Source organism: Eleutherodactylus coqui, chromosome 2 (assembly GCF_035609145.1).
Source record: "Eleutherodactylus coqui strain aEleCoq1 chromosome 2, aEleCoq1.hap1, whole genome shotgun sequence".
NCBI classification, from domain to species: Eukaryota; Metazoa; Chordata; class Amphibia; order Anura; family Eleutherodactylidae; genus Eleutherodactylus; species Eleutherodactylus coqui.
The window spans coordinates 229,326,954-229,354,283 of NC_089838.1; the positions used below are offsets into that span (position 1 = coordinate 229,326,954).

General features: G+C 45.8%; 1 protein-coding gene across 3 annotated transcripts in view; it reads left to right on the forward strand.

Moving 5' to 3' along the window:
* Positions 1-27,330, forward strand: part of ATOSA (atos homolog A) — a 66,282-nt gene that overhangs the window by 10,976 nt on the left and 27,976 nt on the right. The window contains exon 1 of one of the 3 annotated variants that reach the window (XM_066592579.1): positions 3,707-4,453. The exons of 1 other annotated variant lie outside the window; for it this stretch is intronic. In XM_066592579.1, the coding sequence (XP_066448676.1) occupies positions 4,393-4,453 (61 nt within the window). In that variant the 5' untranslated portion in view covers positions 3,707-4,392. Of the gene's footprint in view, positions 1-3,706; positions 4,454-27,330 lie in introns of those variants that run through there. One more of the 3 variants, XM_066592578.1, reaches the window with a different exon arrangement.

The following is a 27,330-nucleotide window of genomic DNA, read 5'->3' on the forward strand; positions in this document are numbered from 1 at the left end:
CGGACGGATTTAAATGGCAGAATCCAGGATCGGCTCCTACGCGGACGATCTGCTGTAATGTTCGCCCATTGAAAGGCATTAACTTCTGCAGTTTCGAGCAGACATGCAAATGTGATTTGCGATTTTTTTTTTTCAAGCAGAAAAAAAAAGATCGAAGCATGCTCTATTTTAGCGCGGATTCTGTGCGGACGGACTTCATTGATCTCTATGGAAAGTCAATGGTCTAGGCGTTTGCATTCACATTAAAGGGTTGGGCAACTTTCTAATGTGCTTGCGATTTTTTTTCTTCTACGTGGACAATACACTGTGCATCTGCGTACCTCAGCGTGGAAGTGTCATGGGGCTACCTGCATAGCTCTGAACCGGAGCCCACCCAGGTAAAGGGAAGAGCAGGCATAGAGTCAGTGTGTCCGCAGAGCAGACCCGTGCAAAAAGCCCCAAGAAGTGAAAGGGTATGGCTACACAGGGCAGCATTTATAGTGGTAGCAAAGTGACTGAGGGTTTCAAAATCTCATTCTCGCGTTGTGGAGAAAATCTGCTCAAAATCCGTGCAAAAAATGACATGCAGTGCCGAGTTTAAATCTACAGCATGTAAATTAGCTGCTGAGGATTTGCGATGCGGATTCCACCTTTTGAAATAAGGGGGTGTATTTTGCACCAAAATCCACAATGAATAATGGTGAGGATGGCTGTGATTGGTTCTTTGAGTGCTGCATTGATTGGCTGAGCCGCGGCGCTTGAGAACCAATCCGAGCAATCGCTTGCTGGTGGCGGAGTTTAAGAACTCAGTTACAAGGAAGCGATATGTCTGCTGTGTGTATCTGTGCAGGAGTTTGGGAGAAACTTGCATTTAATTACTAGCAGCCAGGCACAGAACTAGTCCTGCATATTCAAGAGCCACACCCACCCTGCCCTCCACCCAATGATTGGCAGCTCTCTCTCTATGCACAGTAATAGGCAGACATTCATTGGCTGGAGGGCTGGACGGGGTGGGTGTACCTAGCCTGCAGTTTATTAGTATCCAGGACTACTTTAAGGGCTAATGCCCATGACCAGATTTTTACTGCTGTTCCTGCCGCGTAAGTCCTCGGCAATTAGGTTATATTGAACCTAACCTGCCAATACCAACACAGGGAATTTTACCATGGATTTCCGCCGCGGGAAACAAATCACGGCATGTTCTATTTCCCACGGATTTCCGCCGCAGGAGGTCTCCATTAACATAGTAGTAATGGAGACCGCGGAAAAACGCGGTGCTCCCGCGGCGGAATTCTGCGACGGCCGTAGGCATGAGCCCTAAGTAGTCCTCTAAGCATGAACTGCGACTAGCAAAATGTAGGCTTCTCCAAAACTCCTGCACAGATCCACCCAGCAGACGAGTGGCTGTCACTGCCTTATGCCGCTCTCAGAGAGGCGTGCAAAAAGATGACAGCGTGTCTTTAAATAAGTCTTTTTAATAACTGCAGCATAATGAACTCTACAGTAAACAGCTTTCTGGCCACTTTACTGCAGCTACATTTTCCAATAAACATTATTTGCCACCTACTCAGTCCTCCTACAATAATGCAATTAGCAAATTTGGCTGGGAGAGAATTATTTTTTACTTTAAATTGCAGTGGGTTGTAGTGAATATCGGGCACCGGGGGGAAACTCGTTATGTTGGTAATACACGAGATCCCAAAGCCAAAATGATGGCATTTCATTTTATCTCTTGTCATCCGTTACACCCGGGCCACACAAAGTCATGAGTGTGTCACAGTAGAACTGCCGTCTCAAAGAACACTTTGGTGCGAACACCCATAGGGCTCCTTCACACTAGTGAACGCGATAAAGCTGCCAGAAAATCGTGGTAATATCGCATAATTGCTCGTGCGATGTTTAAGCGTCGGTGATGCCTTTTCCTTGAAACTCATCGCATCGCAGCAGCCTGCGTTTTTCTTGTGTGATAGACGACAACAGGAGCTGGTCATGTTAAAAATGCATTGCATCGCACAAACATCGCAAGTTCGTTCCTTACGATAAATCGGAGGCTCTATAGGGAAACATGGCCGAGAAAAAAAAGCAGAAAGATAGGACATGCCGCGATTTACCAATCCCATGATAGAAAACATCGCAGATGGGAATGAAGTCATTGAAAAGCATGGATTTCATAATTCTGCGTCTTCTCGCATCGCTCAAAAATCGCATGATTTTCTCGCCAGTGTGAAGGCAGCCTCACGGTAAAACCCTTTGATGATGTAGAATCTTATCAGCCAGTAAGCCCATCTTTGGCGTGCCCTCGCATCGCTCATTGTTTTCAATGAGGCTGGCAACGCCACTAGGCGCACGCGAATTTTCCCATTGAAAACAATAGGAAACACTTCACCATCCTCCACCGCAGCCTGCTGCTTCCCCGAAGTGCTGCGAGACGTTCACGCAAGGGTTTTGCTTTTATTCAGGGTTTCCGTTTCTCTGTTCCGTTTTCAGAGCAGAGAGATGAAATTTACATGGAATTACACCGATTCATCTTCCCCCCATTGATTTCAACGTGGCTTATTAAAAAAAAGGACAGTAAATGCGAGGCTTTCATTTCGCTTTCGTTCCATTTGGTTTCCGTTTTTTAAACAGAACAGATAGCGCAGAATTCCATTTTTTAACCCCCTATTTAAAAAAATGGGGGGAAAACAGAATCTGTTTAATTCTGTTATAATTCCGTCTCTATGCGCCAAATGTTTCCTGCGCTGCGGATTCCCTAAAAACATCCTCCCAACAAAAATGGCTCATCTGCATTTTCCCCATTTCGCTGCACTCAGAAAGTTTTCCAATACACAAGCGTGTTTGCATGCCCAACACAGAAAATAGAACCAATGAAACTCAATCATGTGTTTTTGCGCAGGTGCGGAAAAAACCCCCACTGCATACTCTATTTTTCTGCGCATTTGTGCACTCAATACCCACGTAATTGTGCAATACGTGGAAAAAAGAACACATCTGGAACAAAGTAGGCTAAGTAGCCTTCAGAATGCCGATGGGGGGGGGGGTGTCCCGCTCCCATGGGAAATGGCCCTGCAAGCACAAAGCGTGTAGTAATGTGCGCAAAAACGCCCCATTCCCAGCGCTTAGTTTACTTGAACATTTTTGCACATACGGTTGTGTGAAACCCTGAAACTTTTTCCTAATCTCTTTTCATTTTCCGAATGATTTGTTTTGCTTTCTATTGCCAATAATGACCCGTGGGGCGGCCATCTTGCCTGAGCTGCTGCGATACGCTTTACAGCAGCCTCATGGGTGCTTCACACAGCAGTCAGGCCCATTGACTTCTATGGGGGTCTGATCTAGGTATGTACTGTAACCTCTGCAGAAGTCAATGTGCAGGGAGGGGGAGGAGGTGAGTTGTGATCATCACCTTTAGCGGATTAGCATGAGAATGACGAGAGCTATGCTGTCTATATAGTGCATTTGCCGGCGAGAGCAGCTGCTCTATCAGCCGGCCACAGGCGCATGCGCACAACGTCACACTCAGCGCCCCCCTACATTGTAGCTGGAGATTTATTGCCCGAGTTGGCATACACCTTATACCTGTGCCCGGCGGGTACGTGGCCGTTCCAGCCCAACCGGACACTATTACCCACCACGGCGGAGGTTCTCACGGTCCCGTTACCAAGGAAACGCGGGTCCTGGCTGAGCCTCAAGTGCCAGAGGAAGTGACGACAGGGGATTGGCTGTTGTTGGGACACGTGACCCGTCGGGCCGCAGTACAGACAGTGTTGTGACAGTCGGGAGGCAGTGAGGAGGGTAGTCTGTGAGCTGGCTCCCGGGTGACACGTTGATGAGTGCGGGCTCCCTGACTTCTCATGTCCCAGCGGGGCGCTCATGGTCCGGGCAGTCGCCCTTCGCACTGAGGCCGGGGGGAGAGGAGGACGGGAGGGGGAGATGGTGCAGCGGATCGAGCCCTGGGAAGGCATCTGGCAGAGCCTGGCGTCCATGTAGCGGGCTGTAACCCTGCTGGCAGAGGGAGGATGGCCGCGGGATTAGATCGGGTGGGGGAAGCAGGGCCGCCGGGTCACTGACACGGGATTACACGGCAGTCCTCGCAGGAGATCGCTGCGATCAGATCGTTCCGTTCCTCCAGTCTTCCGATTCTGATCGCCTATTGATTAAGTAGAGTGATAATGTGTCAGCTGTGACCTGGCAGGAGGAGGAGGAGGGGGCGCGGATCAGCTGGGAGATGCAGGCAGGGTCCGCCTTGTAGGCACTACTAACCAGACTGCCTGGCGGTGACCCTATCGGGTGAGTCACCCGCTGATCACACGGCTCGCGGGCGCCTCTGTCACTGGGATGCTGGGGAGAGCGCCGGCGTACAGCAGAGGACGCTAACGGGCCGCAACCCCTGATGTGCGGCTGACCACCACCATGAGAGCCTCCTGTGACACCGCTGCTGCTGCCACCGCCGAGAGGGTGAAGCCGGACAGAGGTAAGTGCCAGCAGTGTGCCCTCACCCACATCACCTGCCATGTAGCTCACTGGCATCTGCAGGTAGTTGATGGCCACCTACCTCGGGAATCTGGCTTCCCTTTGTCTCCCTCTGTACAGCATCTCTCTGTATAGGATTAAAGGGCCTCCTGCTGGAAGGGGGATGTCTGCATATTCGTCTGTCTATGTATGTATACTAATCTACCTCTATCATCTGATATATATGTATCTCATATCTATGTATCTATCATGTATATGTATACTATTTATGTATGGTATGTATCTATTGATCTCTCTATGTACCTATATCTCTATGAATGTATCTCTTATATGTACAGTATGTATCTCCTATCTATGTTTGTATCTATGTATCTCTTTGTATCTCCTCTGTATGAATGTATCTATCTCATATCTGTCTGTTTGTATCTCTCATATCTGTGTCTATTTATATCTCTCCTACATTGGAGCTAATAGGTCGCTGCATATTTCCCCTTCCGTATGGCACTTCTATCATCACATACGTACCGTATTGTTCTTTGTCTTGTACCTACAGTACATATATTGTATTCAACTGCTTTATTTGTCTTTTGCACCCAAACCCAATGTGATCTCCCCCGGCAGTAACCTAGTGGGCTCCCACATTGTAGTGATTAGTGTCCTTCCTTCTGCTATCAGTCCTTCCTGGGGGGTGTCGGGTTACTTGTGAGGGACGCGGGCAGTGAAGGGTTAAGCGGCTGAATAGCTGAGCTGGCAGGTTGTGTAGTATTCGGAGGAGCAGCTGATCTCTACAAAAGCAGGCTTGTCTTGAGTCGAATATAGATCACATTACAGGAGGTAAAAGTTGTGTATCTACCCAAACTCCAGAAATAACCCGGACACCTCTGTTTACCCAGAGCGCCTCGCGGGACTGGCAAATAAATGGGCTTCACTAAAGCTGCCAACTCCGTTTTTGTTTTTCTATAAAAGCCATTGTTTATAGTAACTTGTGTTTTGAGATGTTTTATACTTTTCCTCTTCAGTCATAGTATTTAGGGTTTCTTCAGCTCAGTCCATAAATAGGGGCTCATTAAGAATAGCCAGATCGCGGTGTGAATATTTCTGCATCGCGCCCGTTTTACTGTGTTTTCGGATGTGCCGTCCAACAATAACAACTTGTGGTATTTTCATGGCTTTGAGTACGGCCTCCTGGAGGTCCAGTGGTGCGGCCGCCCCCGGCGTTTCCTCTGGACTTATTTAGAGCAACTTATAAATAGTATAGGGCTATAAATATTCCGCGTAATACGACCAGAACGCGTTAACTTCCCGGCCTAATAACTCTGCCCTATATTAGGCAGCGGCGCAGAGTGTTTTTGTTATTGTAGTCTGGCCTGGTCTTGGGTCATGCCTTCACTCCTCGTGGATATAACATAGGACTCAGTCACACGGGCGTATGTGTCCCGCGTAATACGGGGTGCTAAAAGGCCATTGGTTTCTATTGGGCCGCTGGCATCTGTGGGAGTGGCCTATTTGGCCAATATAGGATCGGGAGACTTAACATGAGCAGCAAATACATGTGCATAGGAATATTTGCCGTCACAACCGTGTGAGTGACTTTTACGCTTTGTGCAAATTTTGTCAATTTTTCCAAAATTTCAAGAAGTTTTCTTGTATCCAGATGTTATGAGTTCTTGGTCTACAGAATGCCTTAGGCCAGGCTTACACGAGCACAGTGCGTATAACCGCGCTTTACCGCCTTGTGAGCTGACTTATCATTGCGTCTGGCAGTGATGTTGGGCCTTGGTGAGGACTATGGGTTTGCTTTGGGCCATGGCGCTATGTTCGTTACGTTTTTGTCTTGTCCCGTGTTTGTACATTTAGTCCTTTTTTGGTAAGTGTGGACGATATAAAGAACAGGAAATGCATAGCGCCAACATATTTAGTCGTTGCTCGGCAGTTATTTCCTATGCCAGGTATCTCATGCCAGCGCTGCTTAGTTGTCATGGCGAGAACGGGCCTCAGCTGCGGCCTAGTAGGGCAGACAAGGTAGTCTCTGAAATAGTGAAATTGAGGTTAGTAATACCTTCCAGAAATGTAACGTGTCAGGAGAACAACCAGTTTTTAATTTATTTGTTTTTGCCAGGATTTTTCCTTTTTCACATTTATATATTAAATACGGTGAACATAAACCTTAAAGGGGTTGTCCCGCGCCGAAACGGGTTTTTTTTTTTTTCAACCCCCCCCCCGTTCGGCGCGAGACAACCCCGATGCAGGGAGGTAAAGAAAGCTCACCGGAGCGCTTACCTTAATCCCCGCGCTCCGGTGACTTCTCTACTCACCGCTGAAGATGGCCTCTTCCTCCGTGGACCGCAGCTCTTCTGTGCGGTCCACTGCCGATTCCAGCCTCCTGATTGGCTGGAATCGGCACGTGACGGGGCGGAGCTACACGGAGCTACACGGAGCCCCATAGAAGACTGCAGAAGACCCGGACTGCGCAAGCGCGGCTAATTTGGCCATCGGAGGCCAAAAATTAGTCGGCTCCATGGAGACGAGGACGCCAGCAACGGAGCAGGTAAGTAAAAAACTTTTTATAACTTCTGTATGGCTCATAATTAATGCACAATGTACATTACAAAGTGCATTATTATGGCAATACAGAAGTGTATAGACCCACTTGCTGCCTCGGGACATCTCCTTTAAAGGGATTTTATTACTGCCACAAAAAAGTTTCAAGCAGTGGTAGTGATAAAACCCCTTTAAGGCAGCTTCAGCAAATGATTGATTGAGAGGGATTTCTTCCAATTCCCCATATACATGAAGGTTGGGCATTCATGTTGCTCCTTTTGCATGGAATGATTTTGCGTGAGCGAATGGCAGCAGAGTTTGCTCGTTTACTCGTGCAGCGTGTTTATAAAGGTAAGGTCCACTGGTGCAGGCATCGCTCCTCGGGTGACGTCACATCCTGATGGTTTTTTGCGGGGTGGTTGGCCTTCCTCAGTCATCTTTTTAGAGCCTCGTGTGGTGCAGAGTTAAGGCAGCAGAAACGCAGTCCTAAGCGCTCACTCATGACCTGAAGGTTGGTAGGTTCAATCCCCATGTGGTTCAGGTAGCCGGCTGACTTGGCCTTCCACCCTTCCAAGGTTGGTAAAATAAGTACCCAACCAATTAACTAGCCGGTGCACATCTGCAGTACAGATTATGCCGCGATGATGCTGATCGATTGCTTCCATTGACTTCAATGGAAGCCATCCGCACGGAATCCGCCTAGAAATAGAGCATGCTGTTGGATTTTTTTTTTTTTTATCCCCCCCCCAATTTGATTTGCACTCACGGGGGAAGGTATTTGCTGCGGATGCGCACTCCGGATTCCGCAATTCAAATCTGACTGTGTGCAGGCGGCCTTAATCTTGTGTGTGACTCGCGAGGGGGTACCCAAATCAATGACCAGTTGCTTAGACTGTATAACGCATTGAGATTGGGTTTTGCAGTGAAAAAATGTGTATGAATTTGAGGATATCCACCACATACTGACATGTATTGAGGGTAAGGCCTAATGCACACGGCCACGACGGGCTTCGCTAGCAGAATACCGCAGCGGAATCAGTCACGGCGCCCCCCCCCCCCCCCAAAGATCCCCTACTTATCTCCTGATCCGCTGTGTGAAGTCTTGCATGACGCGCCAGCGGTGGGCGGGGAAGCGTTTTCACGCGGAAGTATAGCGTGACGGATGGCTAATATTGACTGCAATGAAACCTAATAGCTGCGGAGCAATGCCACGGATTTCCGCCACGTAAAACGCGGCAGAAATCCAGCTGTGGGCATTAGCCCTTAATATATTAACTGAGGTTTTTTCAATGCAGTAAAGTTGTTGATATTTTATCTAACTAATAACACAAACTGTTTTTGCACAGTCATGAATTTTATAGAGCACATTGAGTAAGAGCTAATGCCCACGGATGGATTTATGCTGCATTCTCCGCGCCGTAAATCCACGGCCGAATAACACAGCTGTTGGGTTCTATTGAACCTAATAGCTCAGTCCCCACAAGCGGGATTCTACCGTGGGAAAAAAAAATCGCAGCATGTTGTATTTTACAGCGTTTTCTGCGGCGGGAGGTCTCTATTAATATAGTGTTAATGGAGACCGCGGTAAAAAGCACATTTTTGCGCAATCGCCAGTGGGACTTTTTTTGTTTTTCTGCGGGATTTTGGCGGCGTGAAACCGTGGGCGTATCGCGCTTCGTCTGTTGGCATGAGTCCTAAATGTCCACAGTGCAAGGAGAATAAGTAAGGCTCCATTTACACAGAGCGATATATCGTTTGCAAGCAAACGATGACATACAATCGAACGATGACATAATTAGCTCGTGTCGCCTGTTTATACATGCAGATAAATCGTTAACAGTTCAGTTCCTAATTGCCTTCGTAAATCGTTCAGTTGTTCACATTGACTGTACCAGTGAATGCAAACGACTAAGCAATCGCTGTTCACATGCAACAATGTGCGAACAAGCGATTATTTTTATGCCTGCATAAAATGAACGGCAAACAAGAAAAACGCAGATGCAACATGGGCGCACCAAATACGCACATACATGCATTGAGAGTAGTGCATTTTTTTCACAGACTAAAATTGCACATGCCCGTGTGAGCATTTAATGAAATGAAATTGTAAGTGTTTAATAATTACTCTGCCCATTTAATAAAGGCACACAAAGCCTGGTTACTGACAATTTTTTTCTTCTCAACAAAGATTGGTTAGTTTGAACCATGCCTTGCTGCTAAACTTTCAGAAGACCTCAGAACACATTAGAGATGTGCATGAAGCTGGAAAAGGCCACAAAAGCATTGCCAAAGACCTCCTGGGTGTAAATCAATTCACAGTCATCTACTAATTATTTACAGATGGCAAAAATGTAGAACTCTGGCAACTTTCCCCAGGAGTGGGCATCTTAAGATCATTTCAAGAGTGCAATGAAAGGAGAGAGAACACAGAAGTAACGGCAGAAGACTTTGGGTCTGTTTAGATGAGCCCATTTCTTGTTTGAACAAGCGAACGATGTCTGTTTATACATCGTTGGTTCGTTCAAATGAGAAATCATTCAGTCGTTCACCAATGTAAACGACTGAACGATCAATATTTAAACTAAATGATATTTAAAGTGAACGAAGTTATTTGTATGCCTGCATAAAATGTACAACAAGTGAAATACACAACACTGTGATTGGTGGAAAAAGAACATTGCAGGCCAACAACAAAACCTCATCCATCTATGAAGGATAGTGGATGGAGCATCATGGCTTGGGGTTGCCCCTCATGGCCTGGACACCATGATTGAGGGAACAATGAATTCTTGGGTGTACCAAAAACATTATAATGTAAGGGCAGCAGTCCATGACCTCAAAAGACCTTTGTGATGCAACAAAACAGTGACACAGAGAATGGCTTAAAAAGATGTGCTTTGAAATGTGGAGTCAAGAGTCCTTACCTCAACTCTCTAGAGACATGGTGGCATGACCTGAAGAGGGCTGTGCATGCAAGACATCCCAGAAATAGTAATAGACTGAAACACCTTTCCAAGGAGAAATGGTTTGAAATTCCTCATCAATCTTGTTCAAATCTCATTTGCAGCTACAGGAAATATTTGGTGAAGGTGATTGCTACTAAACGGTATCTATGGGTTATTAAATTTAAGGGTTCCTTTACTTTTTCTAATTGCACTGTGGATGTTTACTCAATGTACTCACTAAAGGCTGGTTTAGACGCAACGATAATCGCTCAAAAGATGTCGCTCAAGCGACTTTTGAGTGATCATCGTTGTGTCATTTGCAGCTCAAGATGAGCGATCACCATGCGCTGCCAGCAGAGGATGCAGAAGACAAGCGGGGTGTCCCCGCTTATCGTCTGCATACAGCTGTTCCCACGCTCCAAGCGCCCAGCTGTTATACAGCCCGGCGCTCGAAGCGGAGGATGCAGAAGACAAGCGGGGTGTCCCCGCTTGTTTTCTGCATACAACCGTTCCCCAGCTCCGAGCGCCCAGCTGTTATACAGCCCGGCGCTCAGAGCGGAGGATGCAGAAGACAAGCGGGGTGTCCCCGCTTGTCTTCTGCATACAGCTGTTCTCTGCTCTGAGCGCCCAGCTGTTATACAGCCGAGCGCTCCGTGCCAGGTATGAAGAACAGAGCTGTACCGCTCTGTTCTTTATACTCAACCCGTTATCAGGGAGCGGGATACAGCTGAAACAATGGTATCAGCTGTATCCCGCTGTGAATCCCTGATAAGGCTCATCGTTGTCTTTCAGTACGCTGAAAGACAATGATGAGCGACGGGAGAACAAAAACTGCACGGTGTCAGTGCAGTTACACACAGCGATTATCGCTCAAAGGACGGCTTTTGAGCGAATTTTTGAGAGACAATTGTTGTCTAAATGGGCCTTAAGACAAGTAGAGTACAACTGTATTTCTTAGGTCAGACTCTCGTGGACCCAGCGGATTTTCCTCCTCTCCTTGCAGAAACCATAATTCCTACTTGCATGTTTAAGGGAGCCGGTGAGCGTTTTTGCCTATCCATGCCCACGTATCATTCGCGCGGATGTTAATTGTGAACTCCGCCTATGTGAGCCCGGCCTTAGATTGCGTTGGTCTATAATTGTGACCTGGATAACAATCAGATGACACTTTATCACTAATTCACGCAATTCCAGAGAGTTCAGTCACTTTTTTTCTTGTTCTTGCATCTGTGTCTAGAAAACATATGTTTTTTACGAAGGGGTTTCCAAAAGTGGACAGACCTAATGAAATCTGTCACCTGCACTACGAAACTGCTTTGTGATTTGTGAGCACCCATTCTTGAGGTGCGCCTGTATTGTAGTCGCAGTATAATCGCATTTCGAGCCTGGGCACCAACATTTTAGAAGTCCCTTGAGACCTCTTCTTGCGCTGAACCTGTAGCATTAGCTTACTGGAGAGAAGGAGTTAATTGCCCACATTTTTGGATGAAGTGGGTTTTTTCCCACTTCATTGCAAGGCAGAGTGCTCTTATAAAGGATCTTTATTTTGCCTTCTCCTTCTGTGCTTGGCTTCATTAAAGCCGCCCAGCACCGGAGCCTGTGCACTCAGCTGATCCCACCTCCCCCTGCTTGCAGAGAATTCTGTTTTCTTTCCGTCAGCCTGCATATTTAACATGGATATGCTGAAAATAGCGCAGCCCTTGTATTTACATCTCCAGGCTCTTCCCCAAGATGTGCGCAGGTTTGCGGGATCCTTTTGGTAACTCCACAGTCTTTGTTTACATTGAGGCCGATGAGCGTTGCATAAGTTTTCTGATGGCTTCATATTTCCTCATTGTCCTGACTCTTGTTCTAGCCGTCCATTTGTTACTACGTGACGTCAATCACTGAAGTGAACAGCGGCAGCCAGTAGGTCACTGATTTGACCGATGTTACAATTTGATTTTGTGCTTGGAAGGATCTGTACAGAAAGATAAAAACATTTGGCATCGGCTGTTGTGTCCAAGTGTACAAAAGGTTTCCTGTGAAAGCCGAGGCAGGCGGTACTGAGGAGTCTACTGAAAGCTGCCCGAAAACTAGAACATGCGGAAATGCTCTAGATAAATGCAAGCATGGGGTCTTGTGCAGGTTCTTCATTTCCCACTGTTTATAGCCAACCTTTTCCACAGCCCCATACAGACTATATTCACACTAATCCCTGTCCCAGCAGGGCTCTGATTTGTAAGCCGCCTACTTCAGCCATATATACATATATGTTATACATCTTACTTGAGATTTAGGTTCATGTTTGGAACTTGGCAAACTCGGACCTATGGAAATCAATGGAGCCTTTCAGACTTGTGATTTGAATTTTTTATTTTTTTGGGGTCGAGGGGGGGGGGGGGGGGAATTGAGGACTCGCCGCATGTCCTCTTCTGGTATGATTTACAGACAAGAGTAATGTCCACTCTCCTGCACATCCGACCGCACATAGATGGGGTGTCCACGTGCTGTACAATGTGAGTTGCATCCTAGAGTCTCGGGCGCAATTCGCACTCAGCCTTTTGGATGTGGATCCTCCAGCCGCCCGCCTCCGTTCACGGTGTATAGGCCGTCGCTCAAAGATGAGCCACTGCCTGTTTATACAGCGTGAGAGCCGCTCATTAGTCGTTTTTCATCACTTAGTAGTCGCTTTGTTTCATCGGATTGATGTGTTGCTCAGTGCCCCGACGGGTCCTGTGTCTATACTCTACCACTGTTGCTCGTCTAAGCAATATTTTGGCTAATAGTTGGCCCATGTGACACCACTCCGAGCCCTTAGTGAAGGCAGCTCATGGCCCATTGGTCTCGCACACCTCAGCTTCTGTCGCTAGCATTCTATTCACTGGTAGGTTGAAATTTTTACTCTGAGCCCCCCCATAAATTGGGGGTACGGAGGGACACAAAGTTTGGCTAAGTACTGTTGCCCATTCTCTGATCTGCATATTTTGTCTTTCCTCGAGAGACATTACTAACCCTCAGTCAGTAGGAGGTGTACACACACATTGTACAAGTATGGCACTGTTAGCAGCTTAGTGGCTATACTGGCCACTAATCTTCTGGTACGTATGCTTACTACTATCAGGGACTGAAGTGTTATGTGCAAGCATTGCTACAATAAACTCCAAGGACAGAATGAAAGCTGTGCCAAATAGAAGCAAACCATTCACAACCAACTGCTGTATTCACCATAGTCTGGGACTCTTAGGATAGGTGACAAATGCATTTGGTGGGAAACCCCCATCCCATTTTCCTTAAGAGTATGGCCACACGTAGCATATAGACTAAGAAGGCCCATTTACACACAATGATTATCGCTCATATGCCATTGTTTGAATTAATTGTGAGTGATAATCGTTGCGTGTAAATGGGCCTCTAGGCCTAAACTACACAGGCAGCTTTTTGATGACAAGGCTTTGTTCACACACTCAGACCCATTCAATAGGGGAAATCCACATGTGGCCACCTGACCGCTTTTGTATGGAGATCATGTAAAGAATTAATACGTCAAATCTTTTCTTCCATCACATGGATTTCTAAATCCACTTGCGGCACAATCGGTGCCATATTACCCACAGCGTGGATTTCCATTGAATTCAGTGGGGTGTTATTAGATATAGATTTCGGCCGAGATCCGCATCCAATAAACCCTGTGAATGAGAACTTCAGTGATCTCTTTATATTCATATGTTCCTAGAAAGGTGACTGTTCAAGGCCTGAACACCCTTGTGTCCTTGTGATAAGGTTGTCATGAATGTTAATGACTAGTTTGCTGAGAGGTGTTTATACTGCTCCGCCATTATTACTAGGCTGGATTCTCATGGGCGCTAGTGATATCCCTCAGTGAAAACCTCACCATAGTTTCAGCTATTTCCCCACATTTTTGTGAGTGTGAAAATCGCACGATATTTTTGCGTTGCAAGACGCACGGGTATGAACTTCGCTCTTATGAAATGGAGTCATACATATAATGATGGTTCACGACCGTGCTTTCCCCACATATCGCGCACACATAATACGCGGTGAATGGAGGCAATGAAAATCGATACGGAATAGAAATAAATCCCAGCATGCTCAATTTCTCTGCGTATAATACGCAGCCCTTCTATGGGATGCATATGAGGCGCTGTCCGTACACAATACATTGCGTATAGACAGCACTTCGATACACATCCCCACTCTGAACAGGAAAAAAAATCGGACTGCGCATGTCCGTGACGTAAGATTCGCAGACATGCGCAGTGCAATACTCGGCCCATTCGCCGCTGCGCATGAGCCCTAATGCAATTTGCATTAAAAATTGCAAGTGGTTCTTAGAGTAAAATGCTCGGAAAAACGCAGCACCCTGCATGTAAATCGAAGTGTGATGCGTCTGGTCTTCACACTTCCATTGGAAATAATGAACAATTCTTGAAAAAAAAAAAATCTCAAAATATCCTATTTTTGTTTAATTTTCTTTTTTTTTTTTTTATTTCTATTGGTCTGAGGGAAAAGCTGCTTGTTTGTAAACGCCTTGAAGTCAATGTGTTCTCTTCCTGTGCGAGTACCATCTGTATCACAATCGAATGGAACTCGCACAGGATTATCGCTCATGTAAATACAACCTCAGGGCCGGGTATGAGCGTATATGTAAAACGCGGTGTTTTACCACTGTGTAAGCCGGCGGAGTGCAGCACTACAAATGCTAGTGTAATTGGATGAATGTCCCTTCATTGAGTCCATTCTCCACACACTACGCCATGAAATGACACTTACGCGAGCCCGCCCCTAGACCGAGGCAGACGGTTTCCCTCGTGAATCTACCCGGTGTAATCGCCCTAGGAGGTGGTATTTATGGAGACTTGTCTGTTAATATAGCCAACTGTAGGAAAGAGCCTTGCGTTCGGCCTCCTAAAGGCTGCTGGGTCTACATGGTTGCTGTTTACAGGCTCTTTCACAGACACTATTTTTCCGAGTTCTGAAATGCTTGTAAAAATTGCCGTTTCAAGTTGATTTCTTTAATGGTGTTTTTCTACAACTGTTCTTGGTGGCGTTAAGGGGATTTATAGTGTCTGGCTTTCAGAATTTCATTATTTTTGGAGTTGGTCCACCAGTGCAAGTGGAACTTGGTAATGTACAGTGTTGAGGTAATCCATAGGCCTCTCTATATATAGACTAGGAGGCATTATCTGCATGCGTATACCTTCCACACAAAGCTGCCTATATTGATGTATGTCTCTAAAGTGAAATGTGAACATTTAGGCCTCATGTCCACGGGGAAAATCAGATCCGCTGCGGATTTGTAACACGGAGTTGGGCTGCGGATGCACTGTAATTGTCTTTTACTTTTCATGCAGGAGATCAATTGAGCCATAAGCTCCCGCACGCGTGATCCACACTGTCCATTTTTTTTCATGCTCCAGAATTTTTTTAATTACCATCCACGGGTATTTATCTACCCACGGATGGTCAATGCATTCCTATTGGCCGCGGATCCACGTGCGGGAAAAACGCTGCGGATTTTAATTCTTATTTTCCCCGTGGACATGAGGCCTTAGGCCTCGTGTCCACTAGCTAAATGGAGTTGCGGATTTTGCCCATAGGAAATCATTGGCCATCCGCGGTCCATTAAATTGATTTTTGCACCCGCGGATGGCATTTTAAAAGAACTGCGTTTTTCATGCGCGGGAGAAAAAACGCGGCCTGCTCCATTCCGCCACGGATTCCGCGCGGATCGGCAACATTGCTATCACACTGATAGCAATGTGTGCAGATATCTGCATGCAAAAAAAAAACATTTAAAGCAAATCCACGGCAGATTCTGTGGGGATTGTGGACATGAGGCCTTAGAGCGAGTAATTTTTTTTCTTTCTGTAAATCAGTAGTACAAGTGATGGCTCTTTCTTCCCTACTCTGGTACCTCTCCTCCCTCCTGCACTGATCACTTAAGACTCCTTTACACAGGCGTATTCGGGCTGCATTTTACGTGTGTACTTTTCATGTAATATGCATATTTACTGCGTATCTTAATACACACACCCTCCCCTCCATTATAGTCAATGGGGTCCGTTTGGTTCAGTCATAAGACGGATCTGTTCAGCCAGGGGATTCCCCTTTCCTGCTTCCCGAACAGAGCAGAGAACCAGAATCCCCGCCAACCAGATGTGAAGCTTATTGAGCATCAGGAAACCCGCACACAGTTTGGCCCCTATTGGATCGCGGATCCTCTGCAGCTCCAAATGCGGCTCCGCAGCTCAGTCACAGACTATATGGCAGAGCCACATTGTAGTTTTACAGCGCAGATTTGGCTGTATAGACATGTTTGCTACAACTGATTTTATATTGAATGTCAACGACTCCTTGGGAATCTCATTATTCTTGTTGGCAAATCTAGCAGAATTCCTGAGAGCAAGTAACGCAGATCCTTTATTCTCCTCTCGCATTGTGTAGTCTCTGGTAAGCGGCCATCCGCAGAGTTCTCATGTGTTTGTTATTTTATGACTTTTGTGGATGTTCTTTCTTGATATCCTGAAGTGGAGGAAAATACAGCTGAGTTCACAGGAGGAGAAACACAAACAGTACGGTGACTGCCAAAGGAGCAGGAAACCATAGAAGCCTCTTCTGTCTGAGGACAAGCTCCGGCCAATCGCAATCCTCCCTCTGTTGCTATGTGCATTTTATTCTCTGCCTCCTTTGTGAAAGGCAAATGTCTTGGAGCAGAAGTTGCTGAGTTCTTCATCTGCAGCCCTCACATGGAGCAGAGGACTCGGTCGCTGACTGTTGTGCGCTATGGTAACACAACAAGGGTGTGTAACGTACAGACAAGTGTGGGAAGTACGAGTTGTTACTCAGTGATGTGTGTGCAGGACGGAGGAGCTAGAAACCAATCGTGGATCCTTCCATATAAAGGAGGCTTGTCCAGAGCAATTTGTATAGTAAAAGTCCTTTGATCTGTTACAGGTGGGATCTGGAATGCCGGAATAGCAGATATTCTGGATCATCAAATGTCTATTACTCACAATAAAGTGAGTAACACAAAATGATCTACTACAGAATAACAGATTTTTCGGACTGTAAGACGCACCCACGTTTTTAACAGAAAATAGGAAAAAATATTTGATACTAATTTTAAATGTCTCTGGGGTGGGGGTCTAACGATGTGGAGGGGTCACTGTCCTTAACTCTGGTGTTAAAGTATAGAAAAGGGGGTCAACAGTCAGCTCCTATTAAACCTAGCGTGTCCATTCAAACAATGGCGCAAGCACAGAAGTTCACATTCTACACCTACATAGCACTTCTGCATGCACACAGCACATACAGCTCTGCTACATGCACAAACATATACAGTTCTGCTACATGCACACACCTGCAGAAGGCATGCTAAACAACTATTTTATTAACACTCAATCCCCACATACAAGTGTAGTAGTACATGACCCCCTCTAGCAGGTCGCAAAGCTCCTGGTCACATGGTTAGGACATCCGTTTACGGTTTTGCCGCTACTGTAAGACCTTTTGATGTTTGTCATATTCTGTCCCTATTTGCACAGAGGAGGACCTGCACCCCAGGGGAGATATGAGTGGTCTCCAGTGTTATCTGCTAGAGGGGACTGACCGGGCAGGGAGAGGGAGGACACTGCAGCCGCAGTATGTATGGCTGCAGAGCTCTTCCGATGGTTGATTAACATATGGCTGGATCATTAAGGCAGTGGTCAAGGGTAGCTGGATCTGTCAGACCCTCCTGACTCTGGACAATTAGGTGCAGACTCTTTTCAGCAAGATTTTATTTAGCTGAAAACTGTGACTTTAGCTACCATATTTTTCTGATTTATAAGGTCTTATTCACGCATCAGTATTTTGTAAGCCAAAACCAGGAGTGGAACATACAGAGAGAAAATATAATGGTGAGATTTGTATTTCTTCTGTATTTTGGACCCACTACTGTTTTTTTCTTACAAAAAACTGATGAAAAATAATGACGTGTGAATAAGCCCTAAGACAGACTTGGATTTTTTTTTGCTCAGCTTGAAATCTTATGTCCAGATGTTACATAAATGAGGTCTGTTGGGAAAAAAAATCACATTTTGCCTTGGAAACCACTTGTTAACCCATTCATGACATCTGACATACATCTGTGTCACATATTGCAGGAGAGTGTGGAGCAGGTTCAGGTTTTGAACCTGTGCCATGTGTAGCAGGTGCCAGCTGTGTTATACAGCCAACTCCCATCTGCAATGGCATTGACTGGAGAGAACTCTGATCCGGGTCATTTAACCCCTCAGATGTCATGGTCAATTGCAACTGCAACATCTAAGTAGTGTTGAACAAAAGGAGGGGGTGACACAAAAAAGCAATAAAGAGAAAGTTTTCGTTTTAGCCTGTAAAAGTTGTAAAGCATAATAGAAACTAATATAATCCTACTGAGCTGCAGAATAAATTCGACACCTCATTATACGCTACAAAGACGACCATAAAACTGCAAGAAAAAAAAATTGGCGCAATTGTTTTTTGTTTATTTTGTTCCATTTCCACCCCACCAAAGAAATGTTGCTACATTATAGAGTATAGTAAATTGTGCACAAGTCGTCCTGCATATATCCACTCCTCATACAGTTACGTTCATGGAGAAATAAATGTTAATGGAAGGCAGTGATAAAACGAAAATACAAAAATTGGCTGCAGAGGGAAGGGGTTAATAACCCAGCATGCCCTGTGAGCTGCACTTCTTTAAGCATGGCATTGTGCTTGGTTCTTTCACTTGCCTCTCTTCTGTACTTCCCATTAACAATAAAGCTGGAGCACTTTACTTCCTGCCAAGTGCTGGAAAGTTGTGCCGAGTCTCTGGTGTCCTTTCCAGCAGACAGCAGGCTTTCCTGTTAGTGACTTTTCTAAGGGCTCGTTTGCCCAAGCGTATATATTTTTTTTTCGCACGTAATACGCAATGCGAAAACTCCATTGATTTACATTGGAGAGTGATGTATAGAAGATCAGGACCAGAGCTCCTAGGGAAAAACTTTCTCCAAAGTTGTCCGTGATTTATCCTCCTCTGCCAAGTTATTAAATCCCATACGTTTCTTGGATATATCCATGCCTGGGACAGCTGGGTTACAACCAGTATTGCAGTTCTCATAGTTGTCACCCAACTTTCCCAGGCTTCTGACTGGCACATCTATATAGCTATAATGATTCAGTGGTCCCGTGAGGGCTTCTCCATGAATCCTACCCCTCGGATGATGGTAATAAGTATTGTTGTGAAGCCCTCGCCCTACCTTAGTGAATGCGGTTAGGCAGACTAGCTAGAACTGGAATGGAAATGCTGCCGTGTGCGGACTACTTAGCTGGATTAGAGGTGATGCTGAAGGTGGAGTCAGATGGCCTCATACATAACACGGCTCTTCTCACAGGTTTCAGAAGGAACTTGCTTATAAAGTTAGAAGTCCACAGTCCTCCCCTATAAACTAGTCCTAACTTATTAATAGTGTCTTAGCAAGTTGTGTCTAAAATGCTTTTATATTTAGAAGGGAACAAAGAAGTTATTTAATGCAGGTCATTTGGGGCCGCTGCCCTTGGCTGAGCGAGGAAGGGAACTCGCAGCTGCTCGACCCTGCTCATCCAGCCTAAATGGGTGATCTGGCACATTCTGCAGAATCGGGACAGCGGCTCATGGAGGGCAAGGGCAGCCAATTCTACTTCCTCAACCCAAGGGCTTGTTGTGTAAGTAAAACAATATCCATGTCCTGCGCTCATCAATAAAATATTTCAGATTGAAGGCATTTATGCTAAACAGATTGCCTTTTATAGTAGCCTGCTTTGCTATGCTGTAGCTTTGGTTATGTGTGAAATAAGGGACATATATTTATATAGGAGATAGGACTGGATGCATACAGTGCAAGACTAGGGCCTCGTGGGAATAACACAGTGTTACAGGTGTAAAGGGGTAACTATTTTCTAATAGTTGATCGGCTGGGGTCTGCTGCTCGGGATCCCAACTGATCTGCTGTTCTGGCGTCCGCAGTCACCGGAAAGGCACCCAGGGTACGTAGCAGATCACTCTGAGAGCTCCTTCACACTGGCGAGAAAATCGTGCGATGCGAGAGTGAGTAAAAACGCAGAATTATGAAACCAATGATTTTCAATGGTTTTCTTAAAATTAGCATTTTTTTTTTCCACTCGTACAATGTTGCGGAGAATATATATTAAAAAATATCTGTTTATATTTTTATAATCTCCCATGTTTTCCTATAGAGCCTCCTTTTTATCGCATCGCAAAGCACCAACTTGCAATTTTCATGTGATTCTTTTTTTAACACTAGAAAGTCCTATTGATTTTCATGCAAAAAACTCTCAGTAAAATTGTGTGCAGCATTGATGTTTTAGTGAGAAAAAGCAGTTCTAATGCTAAAAAAAAAATTTGGAAAAAAAGTTGCGATTCTGCTGCGATTTCCTTGCGGCAATCGCCAGTGTGAAGGAGCCCTGACACCTGTTTAGTGGCCAGAGCTGGTATTTGCAGGTGTAACTCATTAATTTTAACGGAAGCTGTAACTTATAAGGGGAAGATATCTTACTACAGCATCTGATGGAATAATTGGTGGTTTGGGTGTCACATTTCAACTGTATCCATAAAAAAATCTATCAGTAAATTGGGTGCTTGTACTACTATGCTCTGAAAAAGCCCGTTCTTCCTCCTCTCAGAAATGCTGTGTTAGAGTAAGATTTAAGGACTATAAAGGCCAAGGAAAACTCCGCTATGGCCCTAAAACTAATCCATAACTATATGACCATCGTGGCATATTCATTGTCCGGCCAAGTGTACATCATTGGGTAAACCGCTGTCATGAAGGGATGAACTTGATTGGCCACAATGCTTGGGTAACCCCACCCCCTACTGTTCAAACATCCATCCACAGCTAACAGAGGACCCAGGTTATGCCAAGGAGACATTCCCCAGAGCATCACTCCATCTCCACCAGCCTGGACTGTTGATACCTGGCAGGAAAGGTTGGTTGATTCTTCCCGACCTCCCATCAGCACGGTGCAACAGAAATCTGGATTCATTTGATTAGGTGATGTTTTTCAGCCAGCAGATGGATCTCTGACAGAGAGGCTCACCGCAGAGCATCGTTGCAATTCACAGCATGCTGCAATTTGCCGGCAACGCTATGGAAAGCTTTCACTGTGTTCCCCGCGGCCGAATTATCGCCGTGGGGGAAGCAATGAAAATACGCCTGTGGACAGGCAGCCTTAGTTGGAGCACGTTGTATAGTGGCTCCGCATGGTACTACAGACACAGCTTTCATTAAAGTTAATTGGAGCTATGCCTGCAATACCACAATAGGCCACTGCACAATGTGTAGAGCCATCTGATTCTTGCTCTATACAGGGTGATAATTGGCCTTGCCAACAGCTGATCTTATGGAGTTTTGGGTGGTGGAATCAAATTTTAGTACTGGAAAACCTCGTTAAAGGGTAAAGGCCCATTTACACGGAGCGAAGATCGCTCAAAAATCACTAAAAAGCGATCGCTTGAGCGCTAATCATTGCGTTTAAACGCACGTCCACAGTGCACTTTTTGCGCACTGCTAGCTGATGGTTAAATTCAGGTCAACCTAAAAATCATCCTTTAGTCTTAGCAGTTCTCCACAGGGATTGCTGATAGCACTGTTTCCCATAGGAGAACAAAGGAACTGAATGCAGATACGAGCCCTCGGGCTATTAACTGCATCCAGCTAAGCCTACATTTGCATACTAAATTGCTGTTAAGTAGCTGAGTAGCTACTTAATAGTTTACACAAAATTATCGCTCAAAGCTGTCAATAAAACTGAGCAATCATCGCTCCGTGTAAATGGGCCCCTTATGTAGTGGCTCTTGTGTATGCCTTGTTTATACTTGTTTTAGTTTGCAACTTATGGGTTTTCTTCCATATCAGCCATTCTGCACCCTACATCACCCATTATGTCTCTGGCTTTGTAGTGGGGGCAGAGTCTCATCGCACTGCATTTGCTCTGCTTCAAGTCCCATCCATCTACGGGCAGCAAGTGATGGATCAGTGATAGAACTGTTACTGCAGAGTCCCAGTGTATCCCATGTGCTGCAGCTTCACACTGCTCCTCTGTGCCTCCTGCTGTGATGGGTTTCTCCCTGTCAGCTCTTACAAGCAGGAGGCAGGGACAGCAGTGTGAAGCCGCATCTCATAGGTATATACTGGAGATTCAGCACTCAGTATGGACAGGCCGTGTGAGTCAGGGGAGACTTCCATTTCTGCAGCTATTCATTATATGGAGTTGCCTATATCGGTGCACCTGTACTCCCGTAGGAAGGCTGAGATCTCTTCAGCAGAGCTGTACATGAGGACACATAGAGGAAGAAGAATGGGGAGGAGTGTGAGCTGTCCGGAGGGATCTGATAGATGACGTAATCCTGTAGTTCACAGAGGAGACTGATACCAACCAGGAGAACAAGCTCTGGACTAGTGGTCCGACTGAAGACCACGTGACAAGGCTGGCCTTAATGTATGGATGCAACTGAGCTTGGGATACAATAAATTACACAGCTGGAAAAATTTCTGATGAGTTGGGCAATTTTGTAGACATGTAATGCTGAGCGCCCCTTTAGGCTGGGTTCACACAGGGCGGATTTGCCGCGGAAATTCTGCACGGAATTTCGCCGCGGCAAATCCGCCTGCGGCCGCTAATCTCGGCATCAGCCAGCCATGTGGACGAGATTTCTCAGAAATCTCGTCCACACGAGACTGCCAATCCGCTGCGGTAAGTCAGGCTGGAACCGCGGCTGCGGCGACCGCAGCCGCGGGTTCAGAACATGCAGCATGTCTATTCTTTTTTTTCTTTTTTATTTCCGCCGCGGCCGCGCTGTCCTCTACGCTTCAAAGCCACCGCGGCGGTTCTCCCGGCGGAAATCTCACGTTTTTTGCTGCGGCCAAACCGCGAGATTTCCGGCAGGATTCCGGCCCGTGTGACCCCAGCCTTAAGGTCCAGAGCAGCTCCACTTGCTGTGTGTGCTGATGTGCATGCAGGGTTGGAGACTTGGGCTTGCTTTTATTGTATAAACATGCCTTGTAAAATGACATTGTGACACTGGCTGCCATGTAACACCAGGGCTGTAAACTTATTTACACTGCTGGGTTTATTACACAACTCCTGTGTTTTGTGTCATCTATAACTTGCCTGCACAGTGCTTGGTGAAGGTGGACGGTCCCAGGCCCTGCACAATATCTTGGGGTACGGTCACCCATGGCTGACTTGTTCTGCAGATTTTCCGTGAAGATTTGTCCCGAATCGTGCGCATTTGCTGCTGCAGATTTGGCTTAAAACAAGCTTATTATTTTCCTTCCCGAACTTCTTCCTGCTCCAGTAGAAAAGACTGGAAAGTGAATTTTAATTGCAGCAAAAAATGTTTTGTTTTTGGTACATTTTGACTCCACCATTGAATTAATTGCGGGAAAAGCTGCAAAAAATCTGTAACTGATCCACATCGGAAAGTGACATTCTGTGGATTATTCACAGGTAAATGTCTGCATGGAAAACTTTCAGTGTGTGAATGAGGTTTGTTCAAATCCAATCCTTTTTGCTGCTGTTTAACTATAGGGGATGTAGAGGATGTGGTTGCACCCGGGCCCAGGAGCTTTAGGGGGCCCATAAGGCCTCTCTTCTCCATATAGGGAGCCCAGTACTATGAATAAATCATTATAGTTGGGGCCCTGTTACAGGTTTTGCATTAGGGCCCGGGAGCTTCAAGTTATACCTCTGCGTTAAGAGAAGTTTGGGGGCCCCAAGATAAACTTTTGCACCCGGGCCCATGAGCCTTTAGCTACTTCCCTGTATTTATATAGCCAGAACATATGCAGTTTTTTTGCAATGTGTCCAGCATTTCTTGCTGTCTGTTGATAGTTACAGGGGAAGGCCAACTTCGAACTGTTTTGCAGCACGAAGCAGATGCTCCATACGTTATGCAGTGGCCCAGGTTGGTACAGAGTCCTATTGAAGTGAATGCTATCTTTTCTCCTTAGGGGGAAAACCTAGACGGTGAGTGAGGAGACTCAAATGGCCATGCACTCTCCTCTGGGTAATATGCAAATAAGGGAGATGAAATAAAACTTCGACAGTGCCACCTATTGGAAGGCAGCATTACGATGAAGGGCAAAAACCCTGAAACGCCTGTATGTACATGGAGTCTGGCTTTGCTTTCAATTCCCAGTCATTGTTACACGGCTTGTATAAAAAGTCTGACTTTGGCTTGAAGGAATGCTGCCTTCCAATAGGTGGCACTGTAGAGGTTTTATTCTACTCCCTTATTTGCATTATTGAAGTGAATAGTACTCTGTCTGCAGTACCAACCCAGGCCACTGCACATTGTATGGAGCTGTCTGCTTCCTGCTATAAGTGGGACAGCCCAATTTTAAGTATGGTGTGTCCCAGCAAGAAGAAATTACACGTTTTTTGAGATGGGGGGGGGGGGGGATGCACATTTGAACCAAAGTTGTGTATATGAGAGAGAACCAGAGAACCTCGTGTGCAACTGATCCTAAATTTGTGTGTAGGTTTGAGGTTTTCTTTTTTAGTTGCTGGTATTTGTACGCCTTTCCATTCCACACCTTTTGTAATTCCCAATCCTCTTTGCTGCTTGCAGTTTGTTTTACTGTGTAAATACCTCAGGGAATAAAATGATTGGATGAGTGGATTAATTACTTCACTCCCAATCCATCTATAGTATCCACAATTATTAGACTTGCTGCTCTCTAATCTCCACTGGAGAATTAGTGCAGCTTCTGAGGTTAATACCTCTTTGCCCTGTTTAACTAATTTCTCTCCCAGTACAACTTGCATTTCCATTATCTCCCCTTCAGTAACACTTTGCAGCTCGTTTTACTTTCCCCTTATTGTCTAGATGCTGTCTGCAGTCTGAATGCTCCTTTATATGCATATGTATGTCCTCATGAATATACTCCATCTCGTTATTCGGATATGTTATGAGTAATGCTTGTATGTACTGCATAATCTTCATGATACGGTCTATCTAGGCACAGTACATAAAAGATGTCAGACGTGTTTAAATACTTAATGACAGCAAGTAATTACTGAACGATTAAGTATCTTCTTTAATGGAGCCATCACCATACTGTCTGTAACTTTAATACTTGGCCTTGTACTACTACAAATAGTTGGGTAATCACTGTGCCTCTATGCAGATTTCGGTGGCTCTGGCGGAGCGCTGAAATAAGTATTTTTCCAGCGCTTCCCCCTACTTTTTATGAAATTATATCACTAAGACCGTATTCAGATGGCTGTATTTTCTGTCCATGTATTTTGCGGACAACACACGCACCCATTATAGCCTATGAGGCTATTCTCACAGGCAAGATTTCATACAAACCTAAGGTCCATGTGAAGTCCTGTTCTGGGCCGTATTCACAGATGCAGTGTCCATGGAGACTGGACACGGATGGGGGGCCACATGCTGTGGATTTATAGATTTGTTGCAGAACTTTTCAGCACCATATAAAGGAGATTTTGGAGTTCTCCACGTGACTCCTACTGTGGAACGTACTCTGCGATTCCTGTAGCAGAAATGTCAAGGTATTTCTGGTCTGTTTGATGGTGGCCTAAATGACACAATAGGGGGGGCCACAGTACAGAATTTGCAGTGGAGCCCAAGCACTTGAATTATCCTGCTACAGGGCACTATTCCCCCAACCCGTGGCTCAGGAGGCTCCTGCTTCTGTAGCTGTTGTCATCTCTAGAAACTTTTGGCCACTTGTGGCACCAGCAGTGTCATAGCACGACTAAGGCGTGATCAGTGCGGGAGTCAGAACCGTGCAGTAAAAGCCATGTAACTGGTTACTAGGAGTCCTTCCTTTACTATTCAGTATGGCTCCACAACATCTGAACGTGGCTCACAACCTGCAGGGGTTTGCGGACCACCAAGTGGGTTATAAAATGCATCTCTAGAGGCTCCGATCTCCTCCAGATTATTCTCGTCTGCAGTTTCTGCAAGCGTGTGACATGGCGAATTCATACATAGAAATGACATGAGAACTGGTTGGACGCTGTCACTGCATAGGCACTTGTGTGCTTTTCTATGACCCAGGGCATAGCTGGAGGCTTCTTGGCACTGTAGCAAAGTGTTTCCCAACACTGCCGCATGCCATGTGATCTTGTCGTCTTTGGACCTTTTGAGGCGTACGGGCCTGGTTGTCACATAAACCTCTGCACCCCGCTGTCTGCATGAATGGTGACTTCTTGTCATCCTGCATTGAGCAGGGAGAGCAGCATTAATACACAAATGTCATTTATGGCGTCCATAACTAATACTGATATAGTATGTGTCTATGATAGGGGTTATGTTCAGGCTCAGGGGTGCATTGAATTTGAGACTACTAGTGCTGCACTTCTACTAGCTCCTTTATAGGACCCCTCCCCTATTTACCCCGGTCAAAGGGGTGCAGAAATCAAATAAGGCATCTCTCTTCAGATTCTAAAATGGGCGACTGCACAAGACAGGCAAAACCCCTACAAATTTATATTAGTTTCTAGATTCCCTTGTATCTGCATAATTGCAGCAAATGCATATGTAAATTCTTAACCCCCTCCTCCCTGTATGCATTTAGATTGGATAGTAGTGCTGGGTAAACAGACATGGCTGCTGCTCCTCCGCCCACCATTGCTTACATATAACACTTGTTAATAACAAAGCCTGTATACCCCACACCCTGATATGATGCCACCAAGTGTTTTGTACACGCCTGCACACAGGATGATCACTGGAGCTTTTAGACCCTTTTCTAGAAAACCTGTTCTCACGGCTCACCTTGTTAATATCCTTTTAGCTCCCCCTTCCCCCTGTGGATAATCTAATTTGAGTGGTTAATGTTGGTGTGTGACAGCCGTAATTCAATATAACTTTGTGACATCAATCAGACCGCCTTGTAGTTCCAGGGATGACGTGCCGGCTCCCTCCACTCATGGCTTTGGTTATTTTAATTACTTTTCTTGTACCATAGTGCCATAGTAAAAATAGGGCAAATTTTTTTGAGTGTCCATGATTTTTGGACAGTTGTCCAGACAATTGGGTAATTGTCCAGAAAAATTCAGGTTGGCAACCCTGCTTCAGAGTAGCATCTGCACAGCAGCACACGGTGGGGTTTGACCACTGGGACCTTCATGGATCTTGGGGGGGGGGGGGGGGAGGGGAAAGGGTCCCAATGGTCCCTGCATGAATGGAGTTGAGAATGTGTATGTTCACTGCCACTCGGCTGACTTCTGAGAGAGCGACAAGTTTGCCAAGCACTGGTACACCGATTTCTGGTGCAGTCATTGAAAGAAATGGAGCAGCGGCACACATACTCTACCTCCGCTCCAGTCATGTGGGGATAATTGGGAC